Here is an 18,166-nt window from a genome sequence, read left to right on the forward strand (position 1 = left end):
AATGATTGCTTTCGTTCATGACTCTCACTCATCTCGACATGACACAAAAAGTTAAATGTAAATCTTATTCTCGACACTTAATATAAGTCTGATGCATGATATGAATTTTACTTTCAATCTTGTGTCTTGCCAAATGTCTTTCTAAATACAAATTTCATAAATAAAATTTTAAATGGCATTTGTCGTGCAAAAACATTTTTCATGTGTTGTTGGATCATGGACACTTTAATGCCGAAATTATAAGATATGATTGTATATGTTTTTTTTTTTTGGTCAGCATTGGCTTTATTTAAATGCATTTGTTTAATCATTTTTTGAATCTTGCACTGCACGGATCTATGACCAGCAATACCAATTAACAGGTTAAATATAAACGGGTTGACACCGCGCCTACTTCATCCAATTTTTCTTTTCAAAAAAGGTTCTAAAGTTAAGTCTCCTTCGATGGTGTTGGATCATTGCATAGGAATGAATATGTGGGTCCCATTTATTTTAAATTGATTTCTAATATTTTGATAAATAATAATTCTTAATCCTATTGTAGTACATATCCTATTTGGGTATATGCACATGAGAAATCTTATTATTATTTTTTATCAAAATATTAAAAAATAATTAAAAATAGAAGAAAGTATTAGGCTAAATTATTTTGTAGGTAACTAATAGTAAAGATCCATGCAAAATTTAATTACTCATCTCTATGTCTTAAATATGACGTGATTAGATATAAGATGAGACCTTAGCCGTTTTATGTGAGACGAGGCTGATGGGTCTCTCGTGGACTCATTAGCTAGCATTGGCTAAGAAAGAAATGGACAAGAATGCCTCCAGCCTTTAGAAAAAGAAACCTGCTTTGTTCTACCATTCATCCTCACTTCCTGACTCAATCACTGTTGCATTAGGCCTCATTGTTGATCCCAACAACACCTCCACTGTCTTGGCATAAGGGTTGATTGATGCCTCATCGTATGATATAACATTTGAGGCTTGACCTCTCGAAAGCGTTCAACTGTTTTGGCTTGATGGACGTGTTGTCGTGAGTAACAACATTTTGCCCCTTCATGATCGAGTGTCACCATTGTCAGCGAAGTTGGTGTTGTAATTGATACAGTGATGATTAGACCAAGAGGTAGTTGCAATTGTAAGGGTGAGGAGGAAGAGGAGGGCAGGCTACTTAGCTAAGGGAGAAGAAGGTCCATGAAATGATGAGATTTGTGAGATCGAAGGAAGGAAGGGGAAACACTAAGACTAAGGAAATAGTGTTTTTAATTTGCTGGGATTTTGAGTTGTGAATTATGGTGATTTTGAATTGTGATTTTCGTAAGTATTGGTGATGCTTTTATCTCTTTTGAGAGACTAGCAAATTGTCATCATATTCTTTACAGATGTCCATTCAAATACGAAACATGATACGAAATAATTTAGTTCATGAGTACAATCCAGTCCTATCAATCTTAACTATCAAACCAAACAAACTAATAGATAACTGAGTCTACGACTTAAAAACGATCAAAATCTGATTATTTGTCCTTTCGTTTTAAATGTAACCTGATTTGAGAGTTTAACCTAATATGGAAATCAAAGAACAATGCATGCACAAACCAACTCATTTTAATAAAAGCAATAACTTTCCAAATTGCGCACCTAAGAGCAACTCGAGCATTTAAGATGCCTGTGTGGACCTCATGCCCTCTCATTCATGTATGTGATAAGAATACTCTCTGTAATTCGAAAAGACTAATTAAATTCTTAACTTAATAAGAGAGTTTGTAGACTCTCATTTAGACCCCACTTCAAAGCTATGCAGCAAGGATGCTCTCAAAAATTTAACAAGGCTAATTAAATTCTTAATTTAATGAGAGGACTTCTAGAATCTCATTTATGTCATTGATGAGGTACTATTAAAAATTTTATTATTAAATAAAAATAGTTTTTTTTTTTTTTTTTGCAAAAGTGAAATTAAATAATAATAATAATAATAAACCCAAAATAAGAAAAATAAACAGTGCATGTGATTACGTGAATAGTGGGTGTTTTTTTAAGTCATTGACCCGTCTCACACGTTGGAAGCTGCAACTTCCCCACCAAGACTTGACGGCGGCATCTATATATTGAGTATTCATCTGTCGTTTAATTAGCAAATATTAAATTAAATTGTTCAAAATTTATTGTGAATATCCAGAAAATCGCTTTCGAAATTTTTATCCAAGAAAAAGAGGCAGCTTTCTAAATTTGCATGGATTTCTATAGATTTTTGTGTATTTAATTTGAGTAATCTCCTTGGGTGTTTAATTAAATTTAAATATGCACAGGGTGAAGAAATTACCTCGTCTGTTCTTTTGCGAAGGTTCCTAACTTCATGTGGCGAGGGAAGACCAAGCCCACAAGGAACAGGGACAGACGCCATTGACGAATTTTCTGAGCTTTGATTAATCTTCCCGAGTCCGAAAGCTTTTTCGCGAATGACCCATTAACCCGTTATAGTTCTGCGTCGTTTTTTCGTTTTAAACATCCTTTACCGTTGAAATTTTTTGTTCGCATTTTGGCACCAAAGCCAGTTTCTAGTTTCTACAATAGTTTATTTATTTTTTTCCTGGGAAGGTAGGGGCATGAGAAAATTCTCTCATGCGCGTCTGTGTCCGGACGCATCGAAGTCAAAATGCGAGATCTAAGTCTGCGTTCAAAGCTTCCAGGCCGTACCATCTCTAACATAAAAATCGATTAGCAGATGTATCCTCTCCTTATATTTGATAGGCCTAGCTCCTCTGAATTTGAAAATATTTCAGAATTTCAGGACGTGGGTATAGTTGATTTTGAGGTGTTTGTTTCTCGATATTCTTTCTTCTCGAGTACAGATTCAGTAGGTCTAAAGTTTTCTATATTCAGAGGTTGTTCGCAGGTAGTCCCTATTGTCTGTTTTGGGCTAAATTTGCGTCCTCCCTTCTTCCTTTTCTTTGCTTTATTACTGCTAAGAGACTTCCTGTTATTTGTTCCTTCAACCATTTCTGCTGAAGTTTATCGTTTTTCTTCCCTTCTTTCTGCAAATTATACTTTTCTGGGTTTTTGAGCTTTTGGCTTGGAGCCTTTTCTCATTTCTGGGGTTCTGGTTTTTGAAATTAGTGAGTTTTTAAAAATATATTTGTGTTTTTGGGAGGGCTTTGGTTGTAGGTGGTTTTTCTTGAAGGGGCTGCTTGATTCATCCGTGAGATTTGCCATTGGAAGGAGCAAATTTTTTGTTCTTGTTAAGGGGTTTCTCTCTGTTTTGGAATTGGGGTTAGCTAGAGCTGGTTGAGATGAGGAGCAGAAACAGAATGAATGGCGCCAGAAGAAAGAAGCTGCATTTCAGCAAGATCTACTCATTCCACTGTGGGAAAGCATCCTTCAAGGATGATCATTCTCAAATTGGAGGGCCAGGTTTCTCCAGGGTGGTATTCTGCAACGAACCGGATTCTTTCGAAGCCAGAAATCGTAATTATGTAGGCAATTATGTTAGGACTACCAAGTATACGCTTGCAACATTTTTGCCCAAGTCCTTGTTTGAGCAGTTTAGAAGGATTGCAAATTTCTACTTCCTCATCACTGGCTGTTTGGCCTTCACCCCGCTTGCTCCTTATACTGCCATTAGTGCCATTCTCCCTTTAATTATCGTAATTGGGGCGTCCATGGTGAAAGAGTGCGTTGAAGATTGGCGGCGCAAACAGCAGGTATCATCTTTATTTACTTGTCCTGGTTTGGTATATTTAGAAAATCTTTTTTATTTTTCATGTGGATTCTGCAGTGTTGGGACAAAGCATACTACATCTAGAATCCTCTTTGGCTCAAATTAGTCATACTGTAATTGCTGAATTTCTATCAACGTTCTTGGATTATTTTGGAAATTTCTGCAAACTTATATTTCTGTCAATTAGCATATGCAAAAGACTAAGTCTATATGACAACTCTTGATGAAATTTCATGGAATACCTTGAGAAGTGGAATAATTAATTGTTACAGGCTCCTATATAAAACTCGTCACGGTAGCTTTACTCTGCTGGTGATTTGGTGTGTTGTCGGTACTTGCTATTTTGATCTCTGAATACACTGCAGAAAATAATGTACTGGAGCTTTGAGTCATTTATTTAGATTCTTGGCATATAATCAGTCTAAAAAATGTTTTTCTAGAGCTTTTAAATCTAGGTAGGGTAAAATTCAGAGAGAATAAGTTTTGGATTTGTAGTGCTTATATGTTTTGCCTTTGGATTAACTTGTGTTCTTATGATTGTCTTGAAGCTCAAAACAGTTTCAAAAAATGGTGATGCATATAATAGAGATATAAATAGTGTCTATTGTGTTTCAATTTTCAAGATCCATTTCAGTGTGTGAATACATTAGAATGATTTCAATTTTGTGTCTCTGCTACATTCCTTGCCGCTTGGGAGAGTTATTTTCCACTGGAAATTCTATAGTTCAATATTGTTCTTCTTTAGGAATTTGTCAGTCAAGTAGTCAACTAGCTCCTTTATTTACTTTATGATTTTTTTTAATTGATCAGGATATTGAGATGAATAATAGAAAGGTTGAAGTACATTGTGGTGATGGAACTTTTGATCATACTGAATGGAAGAATCTCAGAGTGGGCGATATAGTGAAGGTGGAGAAAGATGACTTCTTCCCAGCAGATCTCGTTTTACTTTCATCTAGTTATGATGATGCTGTCTGCTATGTTGAGACCATGAACCTTGACGGGGAGACAAATTTGAAACTAAAACAGGCCCTGGAGTTGACTTCGTTCTTGCATGAGGATTCTGACTTCCAAGAATTTAGGGCTTTTGTTAAATGTGAAGATCCAAATGCCAATTTGTACTCTTTTATTGGAAGTATGGAGTTTGAAGAACAACAAATTCCCCTTACTCCTCAGCAACTTCTCCTTCGAGACTCCAAACTCAGAAATACAGAGTACATATATGGGGCTGTTATCTTCACTGGTCATGACACAAAAGTTATTCAAAATTCTACTGATCCTCCATCGAAGAGAAGCAGAATTGAGAAGCAGATGGATCGTATTATTTATTTCATGTTTGGTGTTGTATTTTTAATTGCATTTGTTGGATCTATTTTCTTTGGTATTGCTACTAGAGATGACCTAAAACATGGGAGGATGAAAAGATGGTATCTTAGACCAGACAGCACTAAAGTTTTCTATGATCCTGATAGAGCACCGCTGGCAGCAATTCTTCACTTTCTGACAGCATTAATGTTATATAGTTATTTCATCCCAATCTCCTTGTATGTTTCGATAGAAATTGTCAAAGTTCTTCAAAGTGTCTTCATCAATCAAGATGTTCACATGTACTATGAAGAAGCTGATAAACCAGCGCATGCCCGCACCTCAAACTTGAATGAGGAACTTGGCCAAGTTGACACAATACTTTCTGACAAAACTGGAACTTTGACCTGTAACTCAATGGAGTTCATCAAGTGTTCTGTGGCTGGTACTGCTTATGGCCGTGGTGTAACAGAGGTTGAGAGAGTTATGGCCAGAAGAAACGGTTCACCATTGGTTCGTGAAATGGTAAATGATGGGAAACAAGATGATCCTGCTGATTCAAAATCGTCGCCCATTAAAGGTTTCAATTTTGCTGATGAAAGGATCATGAATGGAAACTGGGTTAATGAGCCTCATTCAAATGTCATCCAGAAATTTTTACGTTTGTTGGCAATTTGTCATACAGCCATACCTGAAATTGATGATGACACTGGTAAGGTTTCATATGAAGCTGAATCACCAGATGAAGCGGCTTTCGTGATTGCAGCTAGAGAACTTGGCTTTGCATTTTATAAAAGAACACAAACAAGCATCTCAGTGCATGAGTTGGACCCAATGTCTGGGAACAAAGTTGAGAGGTTAGTATCACCCATTTTGAACCTGCTGACAAACTCATGGTATCATCTGTCCTATTTTGTTTGCCACTGGCATACTTGGGGTTCATCTGAACTCTTAAGACTAGAAGGGCATTGCAAGTTCTATATCTAAAATTCCTGTCAACAATATAAGGGCATATTCATAAAAATTTTAAATTCCTATGCATTCTTGACCCCAAAAAATAAAAACAGAAAAAAAGGAAGGTGGTAAATCATGATGGCTCTGCTTCCTGATTTAGCATGTAAAAATGCCCCTGTTTGCATTTTTATGCTAGCTTGCGAAAGGCTCAAGGGTTTTGTTCTGCATCCACTGACAAGTCCTAGAGCCATTTCAGATGTCAGCTCCCCTTACTAATGGGTTATGATCATGACATGGATTGTGTGGCAAACATAGGGTTTGAGAATGAGGATTAGGATCTCTCTCTCTCTCTCTCTCTCTCTCTCTGCTGTTACATTGGTTTGGGTCCCTACTTTAAGTAATGCACCACTTGTTTGAAATTGTTTGTTTACTATGCACTTTCCTTTGCAGAGTGTATGAGCTTTTGAATGTCCTAGAGTTCAACAGCTCCCGAAAACGCATGTCTGTGATAGTGAGGAATGCTGAGGGGAAACTACTAATTCTTTGTAAAGGTGCTGATAGGTTTGTAAATTTCGACTCCCAATATCCTGAAGTCCTGTATGCATGATTCCATTTTAGTTGCATTCCAAGACCACCATAACTCTTCTCCACATGCAGTGTCATGTTTGAAAGGCTTGCTAAGGATGGAAGGGAGTTTGAAGAGCAGACAAGAGCGCATGTGAATGAATATGCTGATGCGGGTTTGAGGACCTTGATACTTGCTTATCGTGAACTTAATGAGGATGAATACAAAGATTTCAATGAGAAATTCTCTGAGGCCAAGAACTCAGTTAGTGCTGATAGGGAAACATTAATTGATGAAGTGACAGAGAAAATTGAGAGAGATTTGATTCTTCTTGGTGCAACAGCTGTCGAGGACAAACTCCAAAATGGGGTGGGTAGGAAAAAATATAAGCAAAAGAGTGTTAAAATAAGTAAAACTTTCTAGAGATCAGGCATGGGGATTGGAAATGATTTTCTTTTGTCCTGTTATTCATTGTAGGTTCCAGAGTGCATTGACAGACTTGCCCAAGCAGGAATAAAGATATGGGTTTTGACTGGGGATAAGATGGAGACAGCCATTAATATTGGGTATGAATTTTGGGTATGATTTTGCATATTAAATTAGTTAAGTTAGGTCTACTTATCTAAAGAGTTCTAACCAATGTCAAACTGTTGCAGTTTTGCATGTAGTTTGCTTAGACGAGGGATGAAGCAGATAATAATCAATTTGGAGACTCCAGAAATCAAAGCATTGGAGAAAATGGGAGAAAAGGCAGCCATCACCAAGGTAAACTTATAAATTGTTCTATGCTTTATTTACAAGTTCAGATACTTCTTGTTATGAATGATTTTAATGAATGAGTTAACAAGAAGGATACCATCTGAAACTACAGAGGTCTGAATGGTTCAACTAAGGTAACATAGACAATGGTCTTTCATAAGAAAGTTATTAAATAAGGTACCATCCTGAACTAAATGTGCCCGAGTCATACAACTATGGCAAGTTAATGAGAAATGTACTTGACTCTCACATACCATGCATCTCATGTTTCCCTCTCCTCTTTCTAGGGTCAAATTTCCTGTTAAATTGTAGGCTGCCATGCTTTCTTAATAGGTCAATAGATGTCCTTTGTGGCTTTATCCTTGTCTTGGTAGCACCTTCTGCTTCCCAGGCGAGGAAAATCAAACAAATTGGGCATTCTTATCTCCAAGTAGTGCTGTTTCTGCTTCTCATTATCTATTTACGATTAAACAAGACGTCTCTGATATAGAGTGAGTTATTATCTGAAATATATCTATATCAAAATCTTGTAATGGTGGGTACAGGATATAAGGAAAACATTGAATAAGTGCATCTCATGGAATTTCTCCCAAATTGTGCAAAATTAAGAGGGAATAAAAATAGGGATAGAAAGGCAAATCCAGTACAGAAAGTAGATAAAAACCAGTCTGCTATCCTGTAGAAAACATAGTAAATTAGTCAGTGTAGGGACAAAGGAGAACCATAGTTCTTGGATGCTCTGCTCGAAACATTTAGATTATTGTCTGCCAAGATATCACGTGTCTATGTAGATTGGGTAAGTAATTTTAGAATATCCTACACTGTCCAAAATTCTAGTTTGTTTATGCCTGGAATTGGCAAAGAATACTGGCTGGGAATTCTAATTCCAGTATGAGGACTAACCAACTGAGTTAAAGGATGCTTTCTATGATTGCTATTTGTTGCATCAGTCATCCTTGTTTGACTTTACAAGAGGTAGCCACACTTGTTAAAGGGATCAAACATGTGTGGGCACCTTTTTCCCTCATTCTGTGACTTAACACTTCTAAACAATTAGAATTGATCAATTATTTTCTTAATGCAGTTGTTTGAATGCAATAGTACTTACTGAAATAACAGTGGCATCATATGATTTTGTCTTTATAAGATGAGTCTAAAAAATGCCATTACTAATTGCTATAAAGAGTATTTCTGAGTAACTGTGTGGGCCACATGTTTGTAGTGGATTGAACGTGGAAACTCTAATGCTTAAGTAAATAAATGAAGTTTTGACATGTAATCCTACATGAATTTATAGGCTTCAAAGGAAAGCGTTCTCCATCAGATAACTCAAGGGAAAGCTCAGCTTACAGCATCAGGTGGAAGTTCTGAGGCATTTGCTTTGATAATTGATGGGAAATCACTTGCATATGCCTTAGAGGATGATATGAAGGACATGTTTCTGAAGCTTGCAATTGGCTGCGCTTCTGTAATATGCTGTCGATCATCACCAAAACAGAAGGCATTGGTGAGACAACTGTTTCTTCTATGTTACTTTAATACTTATTATTAAAAAATTTTATTTTCATAATATAATTCCCTAATTTCCTTTGCTTTAAGAAATAATTAGTGTTAAGAGAACTTACATCTGAGAAATGCAGGTCACTAGACTGGTTAAAACTGGAACCAGGAAGACAACATTGGCAATTGGTGATGGTGCGAATGATGTGGGAATGCTTCAGGAAGCAGATATTGGGATTGGAATTAGTGGTGTTGAGGGGATGCAGGTGCTTAACAGAATCTTATTTGTTAATTGTAAAAATTACATAAAATTTCAATTTTGGTTATTTCCTTATGAACACTCCTTTATATGCCTATTTTCACATCTCAGGCAGTAATGTCAAGTGATATTGCAATTGCTCAATTCCGATATTTGGAGCGTTTGCTCCTTGTGCACGGACATTGGTGTTACAGAAGGATCTCATCAATGGTACAGCCTTTCATATAACTTTATTTCAAGAGAATTCATTCTTTGAAAATATAAATTTTTAAACATCAAGTTCAATCTTACAGTTTTATTTTGTTTTATTTATTTATTTATTTTTTGAAAAAGAAATTTTCAACCCTTGTTGAAACTGAGATAAAAGCAAAATTTTTGACAATTATGTGAAATTTTGTTGAAATAGTAAATGTTTTGTACAGAAACCTGAAGCAGTTCAAAATCTAAGCAAAACAAAAACTTGAAACAATATGAGTCATAATGATCGATTACTTTCTTTTGTTGGCAGATATGCTACTTCTTCTATAAAAATATCACATTTGGTTTCACCATCTTCTTATACGAGATCTATGCTTCATTCTCTGGTCAACCTGCATACAATGATTGGTTTTTGTCACTCTACAATGTCTTCTTCACATCACTTCCTGTGATCGCCATGGGGGTTTTTGATCAAGATGTATCAGCACGGTTTTGTCTCAAGGTACATCCATCATCTAAAATGTGATTTAATTGTGGTAATCACCGTCTCTTCTGTGAACATGTCTATGGCCTGATATTGTCTCTTGAAGAATAATGCAATAAAAAAAACACTAATTGTTAATGGAATACAACAGCAATAACTAAGCCTTTATCCAAACCATTTCATGGTCAGCTAGGTGCTGGGGTGGATCTGTGTTTAGCTTATAGCCCACACTCAGCTCACAAAAAAAAAAAACTATTAATAATATATATTTAGTACTTGGATCTTAGCAAGATTTTTAAGAATTGCACTTGCTCAATAAAGGATTTGAGTTCAAATAAATAAGACTTGGGAGGCTAATTCAACCTTTATTTTTATTTTTATTTGAAGCTAGTTTAAAATAATAGATTCCTGGATTGCTATCAATAATCTTCTAAAAAACTCATAAAATATTTTAGAATACTAATTTATTTTAATATGAGGCCTAATTTGAGGTAAATCCTACATTGCTGTTTTTTCCATATTGAATCGTAAATTCTTGAATAAATGATTGTTTAGTCACTTATATTGAGAGAAATTTTTAATAGCATTACAAATAAGTTTATTATGGGCTGATTCCTAAACATGAAAACTTGTTGAGAGCAATTGTGAGGTGTATGAGTGTCATTTTTCTAAATGAATGTAGTGAAAAGTTGACGTGTTTTTTTTATTGGCAAATGTTATGTCTAAATTAATAATCTTAGGTTATGCATGGTTTGCAGATGACTATTTCTTATAACAAAATGAAATACAGTAAGAAATTTGGAAGTAGAGAGAATAGCTATTCTCTTTATATTCCTTATTATTTCATCCAACATGCAATAAGAAAGGAATACACATTCACATAGTGAAATTTGGGAATGTTTATTCCTTGTCTATTCCTTGTTATGGATTCATGAAAAGTTTCACTTTGTTATTTCTTTATGCTAACAAAATAATTTTTTGTATAATTAATTATAACTAAGCTATTATAATTAATCTATTCCTATGAATAGGAATTTCGCAAACAAAATGGAATTTTTTCGCAAACAAAACGTAACCTAATAATTTATGATTATGAATGTATAAAAACTTCAATTCTCTGAAATAAATAAGAAAAAATTTAAAGTGTTGTCTTGTTCATGACACAAACGACTCAGCCCCCACTGGCTTGAGGCCCTGGACCCACCACTGGCTATGTGGATCATTTTTCTCCATTTGATTCAGTTTAAGGGTATGCCATCTGTTAAATTAAAATCTATTATATCTTCTTCTTCTTTTTTTTCAAATAATTTCCTATACTCATGCTCTTTTTGGCCTTTTCGTCCTAACCATCTGTCCACCTCAATCAACCATTTTGTGTTCTTTTTGTATGACCTTTACTAATACAGTTCTATGTTTTGTTAGATTAGCATTTCACCAAGCAATATAAAGCAATAGATGCAGCAATGAAACTTAGTCAGCATGCAACTTAAAAATACTAGTAGATAATTATGACGAAAGAGAAGATGAACTTTTTGGATCAACTCCAATGGTTGGGGTTTGGTATATAAGTCCTCTTTGAGTTTTAAAATGATTAGATATGACACAGAGAACAGTTCCACTTTTTTTTAGGAGTTTTAAAATTAGAAATGGGGTAACAAAGGTCACATGATCAAAATCCATGGTTATGAACATAGTAAGACAGCTTTAAAGATTCGTTTAACAAATTTGAGTTTTCTTGTCTGATAGTTGATTTTTTATTCCATTCCTCGGCAGTTTCCGCTACTGTACCAAGAAGGAGTGCAAAATGTTCTATTCAGTTGGGTCCGTATATTCAGCTGGATGTTAAATGGGGTTTACAGCGCCATCATTGTCTTCTTTTTCTGCACAAAGGCACTGGAACACCAAGCCTTCAATGAGGATGGAAAAACTGTGGGGTTGGAAATATTGGGGACGACAATGTATAATTGTGTTGTGTGGGTCGTAAACTGCCAGATGGCACTTTCTGTTAGTTATTTCACCTTCATACATCATCTTTTCATATGGGGTGGAATTGCGCTCTGGTACCTTTTCCTCTTGGCATATGGAGCCGTATCTTCCACCATTTCTACCACTGCTTACAAAGTCTTCGTTGAATGCCTCGCCCCTGCCCCTTCCTTTTGGTTCGTCACTCTCTTTGTGGTGATCTCTGCACTAGTCCCATACTTCTCATACTCTGCAATTCAGATGCGGTTCTTTCCCATGTACCATGGAATGATCCAATGGATACGGCATGAAGGGCATTCTGACGACCCTGAATACTGCCACATGGTGCGCCAGAGATCGTTGCGGCCAACAACTGTGGGCTATACAGCACGAGTAGCAGCAAGAAGCTGACTGTAAAATATACAGGATTCAGACCCTACATGATATTGCAGATTCATGCTTGGACGGTTAGCTGTCGAAGAATGTAGGCTGTAGATATCTGCTAAAGAACTGGAATTCTGCCCATCGATGGAAGGATCTGTATTTTTAGCTCTAATCAACTTATATGGTATGCCCCATAAGAATATATACTTGCAAGGGGACAATGTACAGAGGCATGCTTCAGTTGTACCATAAGTTCGATAGGTAGGAAGAGGCCCTAATTATTGTAAATTTTGATTCTTGGCTACAAGAGGCTTTATGCCCTTTTCCTTTATATTTCTTTTTTCAATAGCACATCTTGTGTTATTGCCGAAATGTATGTAATACAGAAGTGAGGAAATGTATTTATAGTTATCAGTAGTTTTGCTTTGTTTAATAAGATGGGCCTTCCTATGGTTACTCTTTCCGAGTTTGTTATTTCCATACATTTGCTGATTTACTCATCTATACATCAATGGAGCATGCACCAGGAGTTATCAAGGTGCATGATTTATCCCAAAAAAAAAAATTTATTTGATAAATCCGGTCCAAAAACTAAAGAGGGATGCTTCAGAATCAAAAGGTTTAGGGATGGGCAGGAATATGAGGGAACAAAAAATTAGTGGTCAAAATAGACAAAATTAGTTTGAATCCTCTTTTTGAATGATTGAATTGATAAAGAACAATTTTGTTACTTGGAATACATTAAAAAGGGCAAAATTAATTCTCATTTGGTACATAGGAATGAAATGAAATGGAATCGAGTGAAATGTAATCAAGTTTATCACTTGATTTCATTACACTCAGTCATTTTCAATTTCTTTTGAAAGCCAAACATGCTTTTAAAATCAATCTTTTATTAGTTGATAGTGATATTGAAAATGGCTAGACATAGGGAATGACTTTGATTTCCACAAGTTAGGTTACCTTTATTTAAATGATAAAATGCGTATATATTATTTTTAGAAATAAAATAGATATAATATAAAAATATAGTAACTTATAAAAAATGTGTTTTCACTTTGCATAAATTTTTTTGAATACATAAAATGAAATAGAAAAAGAATGACTATTCCAAAGTTTCATTACGAGAATGCCTATTTCTATCTTATTTTATCATATTGCATGTTTGGCATATAGAAATAGAATAAAATCACGAGAAATGCAATTGAATTTCTCATTTCATTTCTTTAGTAGTCCATTCTTAGATGAAACAATTTAAGCTCTTGTTAGAGTGATTTTTCTTTTTAAAAAAATATTACATATAATTTTTTTTTCACATTCTGACTTTATTTTATTTTATTTTACTTATATAAATAAATATTTTGCAAACTAACTATAAGGTTACTTCTCACTTCTCAAGAAGTCTTGCAATATTGATGTAACGACCCAGTAATTTCTACTATAAAAATACTCTTGATATCATAATAATATCAACAAAGTCAACCCGGACCCAAAGTGAGGTACCGGGGATACACTTGTCCATAAACAGATCCTATCAACGCAACGGAAAACATAACACACCCGATCCTTATATATAATACTAGAGTTCTAAATTCTTCATAAATATACATATAAACCCCCAAAATTCCATTAAAGAAACAAACATATCCCAAATTCCAAAACACATACCTTGAACTACAGTAACTAGGCTTCCTCTACCTCGGAGCTCACTCCGCTCGGTTGTTTGGATTTTCTAAAATGTCTAAGATTCTTGGGGTGAGACACTTCTTAGTGAAATGGAAAAAATTATTGTCAGTGTGTGACAACATAAATTTTAATGTATCATAACACATTCATTTAATAATTAATTTAACTGAGAAATCATGAAAACTGTACTCATAACCATATATATATACATATATATATATACGTATATTAGAACTGAATGAATGTATTCAAGTTTTATTCATGTCAATAAAGAATTACAATAGTTCGTATATATATATGCAATCAATAACTGAATTAGTTTTAACAATACAACAACAAAAAAAACTTCTTGCAGTTAACTGTTGCTAACTGTAACTGCTTCTGCTGCTAACTGTTCCGGCTTCTGCATAGCAGCATTTTCTTCAACACTCTCCCTCAAGTCACAATCCTTGATCTTTGTGATTTGCATTAAAGATTTTACCTTACTTTGTTTTGGAATAAAAATGTCCTGTAATCCCAGCCTCTCTGATAACCTTGATAATGAAGAAAACCCCAATGCCTTGGTGAATATATCAGCTACCTAGGAGTTTGTTGCAATGTGAAGAGTGTTTATCATGCCTTCCATTATCTTGTCTCTCACTAAATGACAATCCACTTCGATGTGCTTTGTTCTTTCATGAAACACAGGGTTTGCAGCTATGTACAAAGCTGCTTGATTGTCACAAAAAAGCATGGCTGGCTTAGGATGTTCAATCTTTAAATCTCTAAGCAATTGTAATATCCACGTAATTTCACAAGCTGAACTTGCCATAGCTCTATACTCAACTTCAGCAGAAGACCTAGAAACGACTCCTTGCTTATTTGATTTCCAAGATATCAATGATTCACCCAAATAAACAGCATAACCAGTTAATGATCTTCTTGTATTTGGGCAACCAGTCCAATCTGCATCACAATAAGATTTAACATGCAGCTCTGAATTGCTTGGAAAGAAAATTCCTTTTCCTGGTGAACCTTTAAGATACTGGAGTATTCTGTTGGCTGCAAGCTGGTGAGGCTCTTTGGGTTGTGATACAAACTGACTTAGCCTATGCACAACATAGGTAATGTCTGGTCTGGTTAAAGTTAAGTATAACAATCAACCAATTAACCTTCTGTACTGAGTTGGATCCTCAAGAAGTTTACCTTCATGTTTGGATAACTTCAAGTTTTGTTCCATAGGAAATCTAACAGGTTTGCTGCCAATAATACCTGTGTCTTTCAGAATTTCTAATGTATACTTTCTTTGGTTTAAACTAATCCCTTTATTAGTTCTAGCCACTTCAAGTCCTAAAAAAAACCTTTGTGGTCCCAGATCTTTCAAACCAAACTTGGCATCAAGGACTTGCTTCAAATTGTCAACACAAGAAGGATCATTACCAGTAATCAAAATATCATCTACATAAACCAGTAGTACTGTAAAGGAACAACCAGACGTGAAAGTGAATAATGAATAATCAGATCTTGATTGAACAAATCCCATCTGCAAAATTGTGGAAGAAAATTTTTCAAACCATTGCCTTGAGGCCTGCTTAAGTCCATAAAGGCTTTTATTCAGTTTGCAAACAAGATGCTCCCCCTTTCTGTGAAAGCCTAGTGGAAGAGACATATATACATCCTCAACTAACTCCCCATGAAGAAAAGCATTATTTACATCAAGCTGATGTAAAAACCACCCTTTCACAACAACTAAAGCAAGTACTATTCTTACCGAAACAGACTTGGCAACAGGTGAAAAGGTATCAAAGTAATCTAAACCAAGTTTTTTAAGAGAAAACCTTGGCAACCAAACGAGCCTTGTACCTTTCAATAGAATCATCAGGATGATACTTGATTCGGTATACCCATTTGCACCCAATGGGAGATTTACCAGGAGGCAGTGTAGTAAGAGTCCATGTATCATTTAATTCCAGAGTAGCAATCTCTTTATCCATGGCTTCTCTCCATTCAGAATATTGAACTGCTTGATGAAAAGAAACAGTATCTAGAGGAGCAGAGTTAACAGCCATAACAAAAGAATGAAAGGAAGGTCCAAGATGTGAGTAACTGAGACCATCAGAAAATATCATATGGTAAACCAGGAGTAGGTTTGGTACTAACAAGCTTACAAGAATAGTCTGATAAGTAAGAAGGAGGATGATGAGATTGAGCAGATCTTCTTAAAGAAGGAAGAGGAATAATAGAAGGAGAGGATACATTAGGCATTGAAGAGAGAGCATCTGCAGAATCAAAATTAGAAAGTTCAGTTGCTGAATTTTCAGAATTATGATTAGAAGAATTATGTTATGCAGAATTATGATTAAAAAGTTCAGTTGCTGGATTTTTAGACTTGTGATTAGAAGAATTATGTTCTGCCGAAGGAGGTAAAGATGGGTCTGGTTGTGAATCATAAGAATGTGCATCAATGGAAGAAAGCTGAGAGGGAATAAAATGAAAATCAGAAGAACTAAAAGCGCAATGAGGAAAAACAAAATTATCTAGATAAGAAATGGAAGGATTAACAGAATTCCCAAAAGAAAAAATATGTTCATAGAATTGAACATCCCTGGATATAAAAATAGAATTGGTCTGAATATCCAGAAGCTTATATCCTTTAATGCCATGAGGATAGCCTAGAAACACACATTTTCTAGCCCTTGGTGCAAACTTGTGCCTATTATGAGAGAGGGTAGAAGCAAAACATAGACAACCAAAACATTTTAAATGAGAATAAGAAGGAGATTTGTTGAAAAGAAGTTCAAAAGGACTCTTATTACCTAAATTCTTGGAAGGAATTCTATTGAGTAGATAAACAGCAGTCAATATGCAATCACCCCAGTATTTTAATGACACTTTTGATTGAAATAATAATGCTCTTGCAACATTTAGGATATGTTGATGTTTTCTCTCAACAATAGCATTTTGTTAAGGAGTATCAACACAACTCAACTGATGTAGGATGCCATTGTTATGAAAGAAATCCTTAAGGGAAAATTCAGTGCCATTGTCACTTCGAATAGTTTGAATTATGGCATTAAATTGAGTTTTAACCATAACAACAAACTGGGGAAGAAGAAACTGAGTATCAGATTTTTGTTTAACAAGATAAACCCAAGTACATCTAGTGAAATCATCCATAATTGTTAAAATATATCTAAAACCTTCAAGAGTACAAGTAGTAAAAGGATCCCATAGGTCACAATGTATTAGCTCAAAAGGTTTATTTGAAACATGACTACTACAAGCAAAGGGTAGTCTTTTTGCTTAGAAAAAATGACAAACATCACAATAATTTGGTGTATTAGAAGTATTTACATCAAATGCTTCTTTAAGCAAATAAGATTTTGAATAAGAAGGATGACCCAGCCTAGTGTGCCACAATTCTGAAGAAGAATAGTCAACATGAACAGTATTGGCAGCAATAACAAATTGCAGAGTAGAATCTTGCAGCAAGTAAAGCCCATTATGTTCTTTACCCAGACCAATCGTGCTCCAAAGAACGAGGTCCTGAATAAAACAACAATTACCAAGAATTATAAGGCAACAAGAAAGATTTTTGGTAAGCTCACTAGCTTAAATTAGATTGAAATTGAAGATGGGAACACACAAGAGATCAGTAAGAATAAGAGTGGGAGAAAGTTGCACTGTGCCTATGTGTGTGACTAAGGTCTTTCTTCCATTTGGCAAGTGGACATAAGATTGTACAATGGAGGTATAGAAGTCAATTGTGAGACCATATGGTCAGTAGCCCCAGTATCAATGATCCAATCATTTGATTTAAAATCATGTGTATGATGAAATTGGGCAGAAAAAGTATAATGAGATAGATCTAATTGAAAACATAAAGGATTACTTGAAAAATTGGGAGAATAAGGAGTGGAAGTGCTGCAAATAGGTTGAGAAGATGCAATGGGTGTTGTGACAGATGTAACTTGATAAGAAACTTGAGTACCAATTCTTGATTCAGATGCTGAATTATTTTTCAGAAAAGTGAGCAACTATTCACGTTGAGCCTTGGTAATTGGACATTGTGCTAATGAAGGCTGTGAGTAGTTTGTCAGTAAAAAACCACCAAGAACATTTGATGTAGACAAAATTTCTAAATGAGGACCACTAGTCACTTGATTAACTTAAGACTTAGAACCTTGAGAATTTATCATAGCAGAATCAAAATTCCTAAAACCACCAATCACTTGATTAGCCATAACTTTGTTTCCTCCTGCTTTGGGTTTGTATCCTGGAGGATAACCATGAAGCTTATAGCACTTGTCAGCTATATGACATGTTAGACCACAATAGGTACATACTGGCCTTTCTTTCTTAGAATAACTTCCTCCTTTGCCACCATTGTGATTATGAAATTGGCCTTTG

The 18,166-nt window shown here is 35.1% G+C and overlaps 1 protein-coding gene across 1 annotated transcript; it reads left to right on the forward strand.

Annotated features, from left to right (window-relative positions):
• The first annotated feature begins 2,136 nt into the window (after positions 1 to 2,136).
• On the forward strand, positions 2,137 to 12,554 carry LOC131153322 (putative phospholipid-transporting ATPase 9). The gene is made up of 11 exons (XM_058105544.1): positions 2,137 to 3,704; positions 4,532 to 5,883; positions 6,431 to 6,541; positions 6,638 to 6,914; positions 7,023 to 7,111; positions 7,202 to 7,310; positions 8,602 to 8,811; positions 8,945 to 9,070; positions 9,175 to 9,273; positions 9,572 to 9,763; positions 11,519 to 12,554. Exons 1-11 carry the CDS (start codon positions 3,294 to 3,296, stop codon positions 12,116 to 12,118), a joined length of 3,576 nt encoding a protein of 1,191 aa, XP_057961527.1. The 5' UTR covers positions 2,137 to 3,293; the 3' UTR covers positions 12,119 to 12,554.
• Positions 12,555 to 18,166: the final 5,612 nt, after the last annotated feature.

Source organism: Malania oleifera, chromosome 4 (assembly GCF_029873635.1).
Source record: "Malania oleifera isolate guangnan ecotype guangnan chromosome 4, ASM2987363v1, whole genome shotgun sequence".
NCBI classification, from domain to species: Eukaryota; Viridiplantae; Streptophyta; class Magnoliopsida; order Santalales; family Ximeniaceae; genus Malania; species Malania oleifera.

Coding starts and splice junctions, on each gene's coding strand:
- LOC131153322 (XM_058105544.1), top strand. CDS start 3,294: ATGAGGAGCAGAAACAGAATGAATGGCGCCAGAAGAAAGAAGCTGCAT. Junction 3,705..4,531: donor ATTGGCGGCGCAAACAGCAG/GTATCATCTTTA, acceptor TTAATTGATCAG/GATATTGAGATGAATAATAG. Junction 5,884..6,430: donor TCTGGGAACAAAGTTGAGAG/GTTAGTATCACC, acceptor TTTCCTTTGCAG/AGTGTATGAGCTTTTGAATG.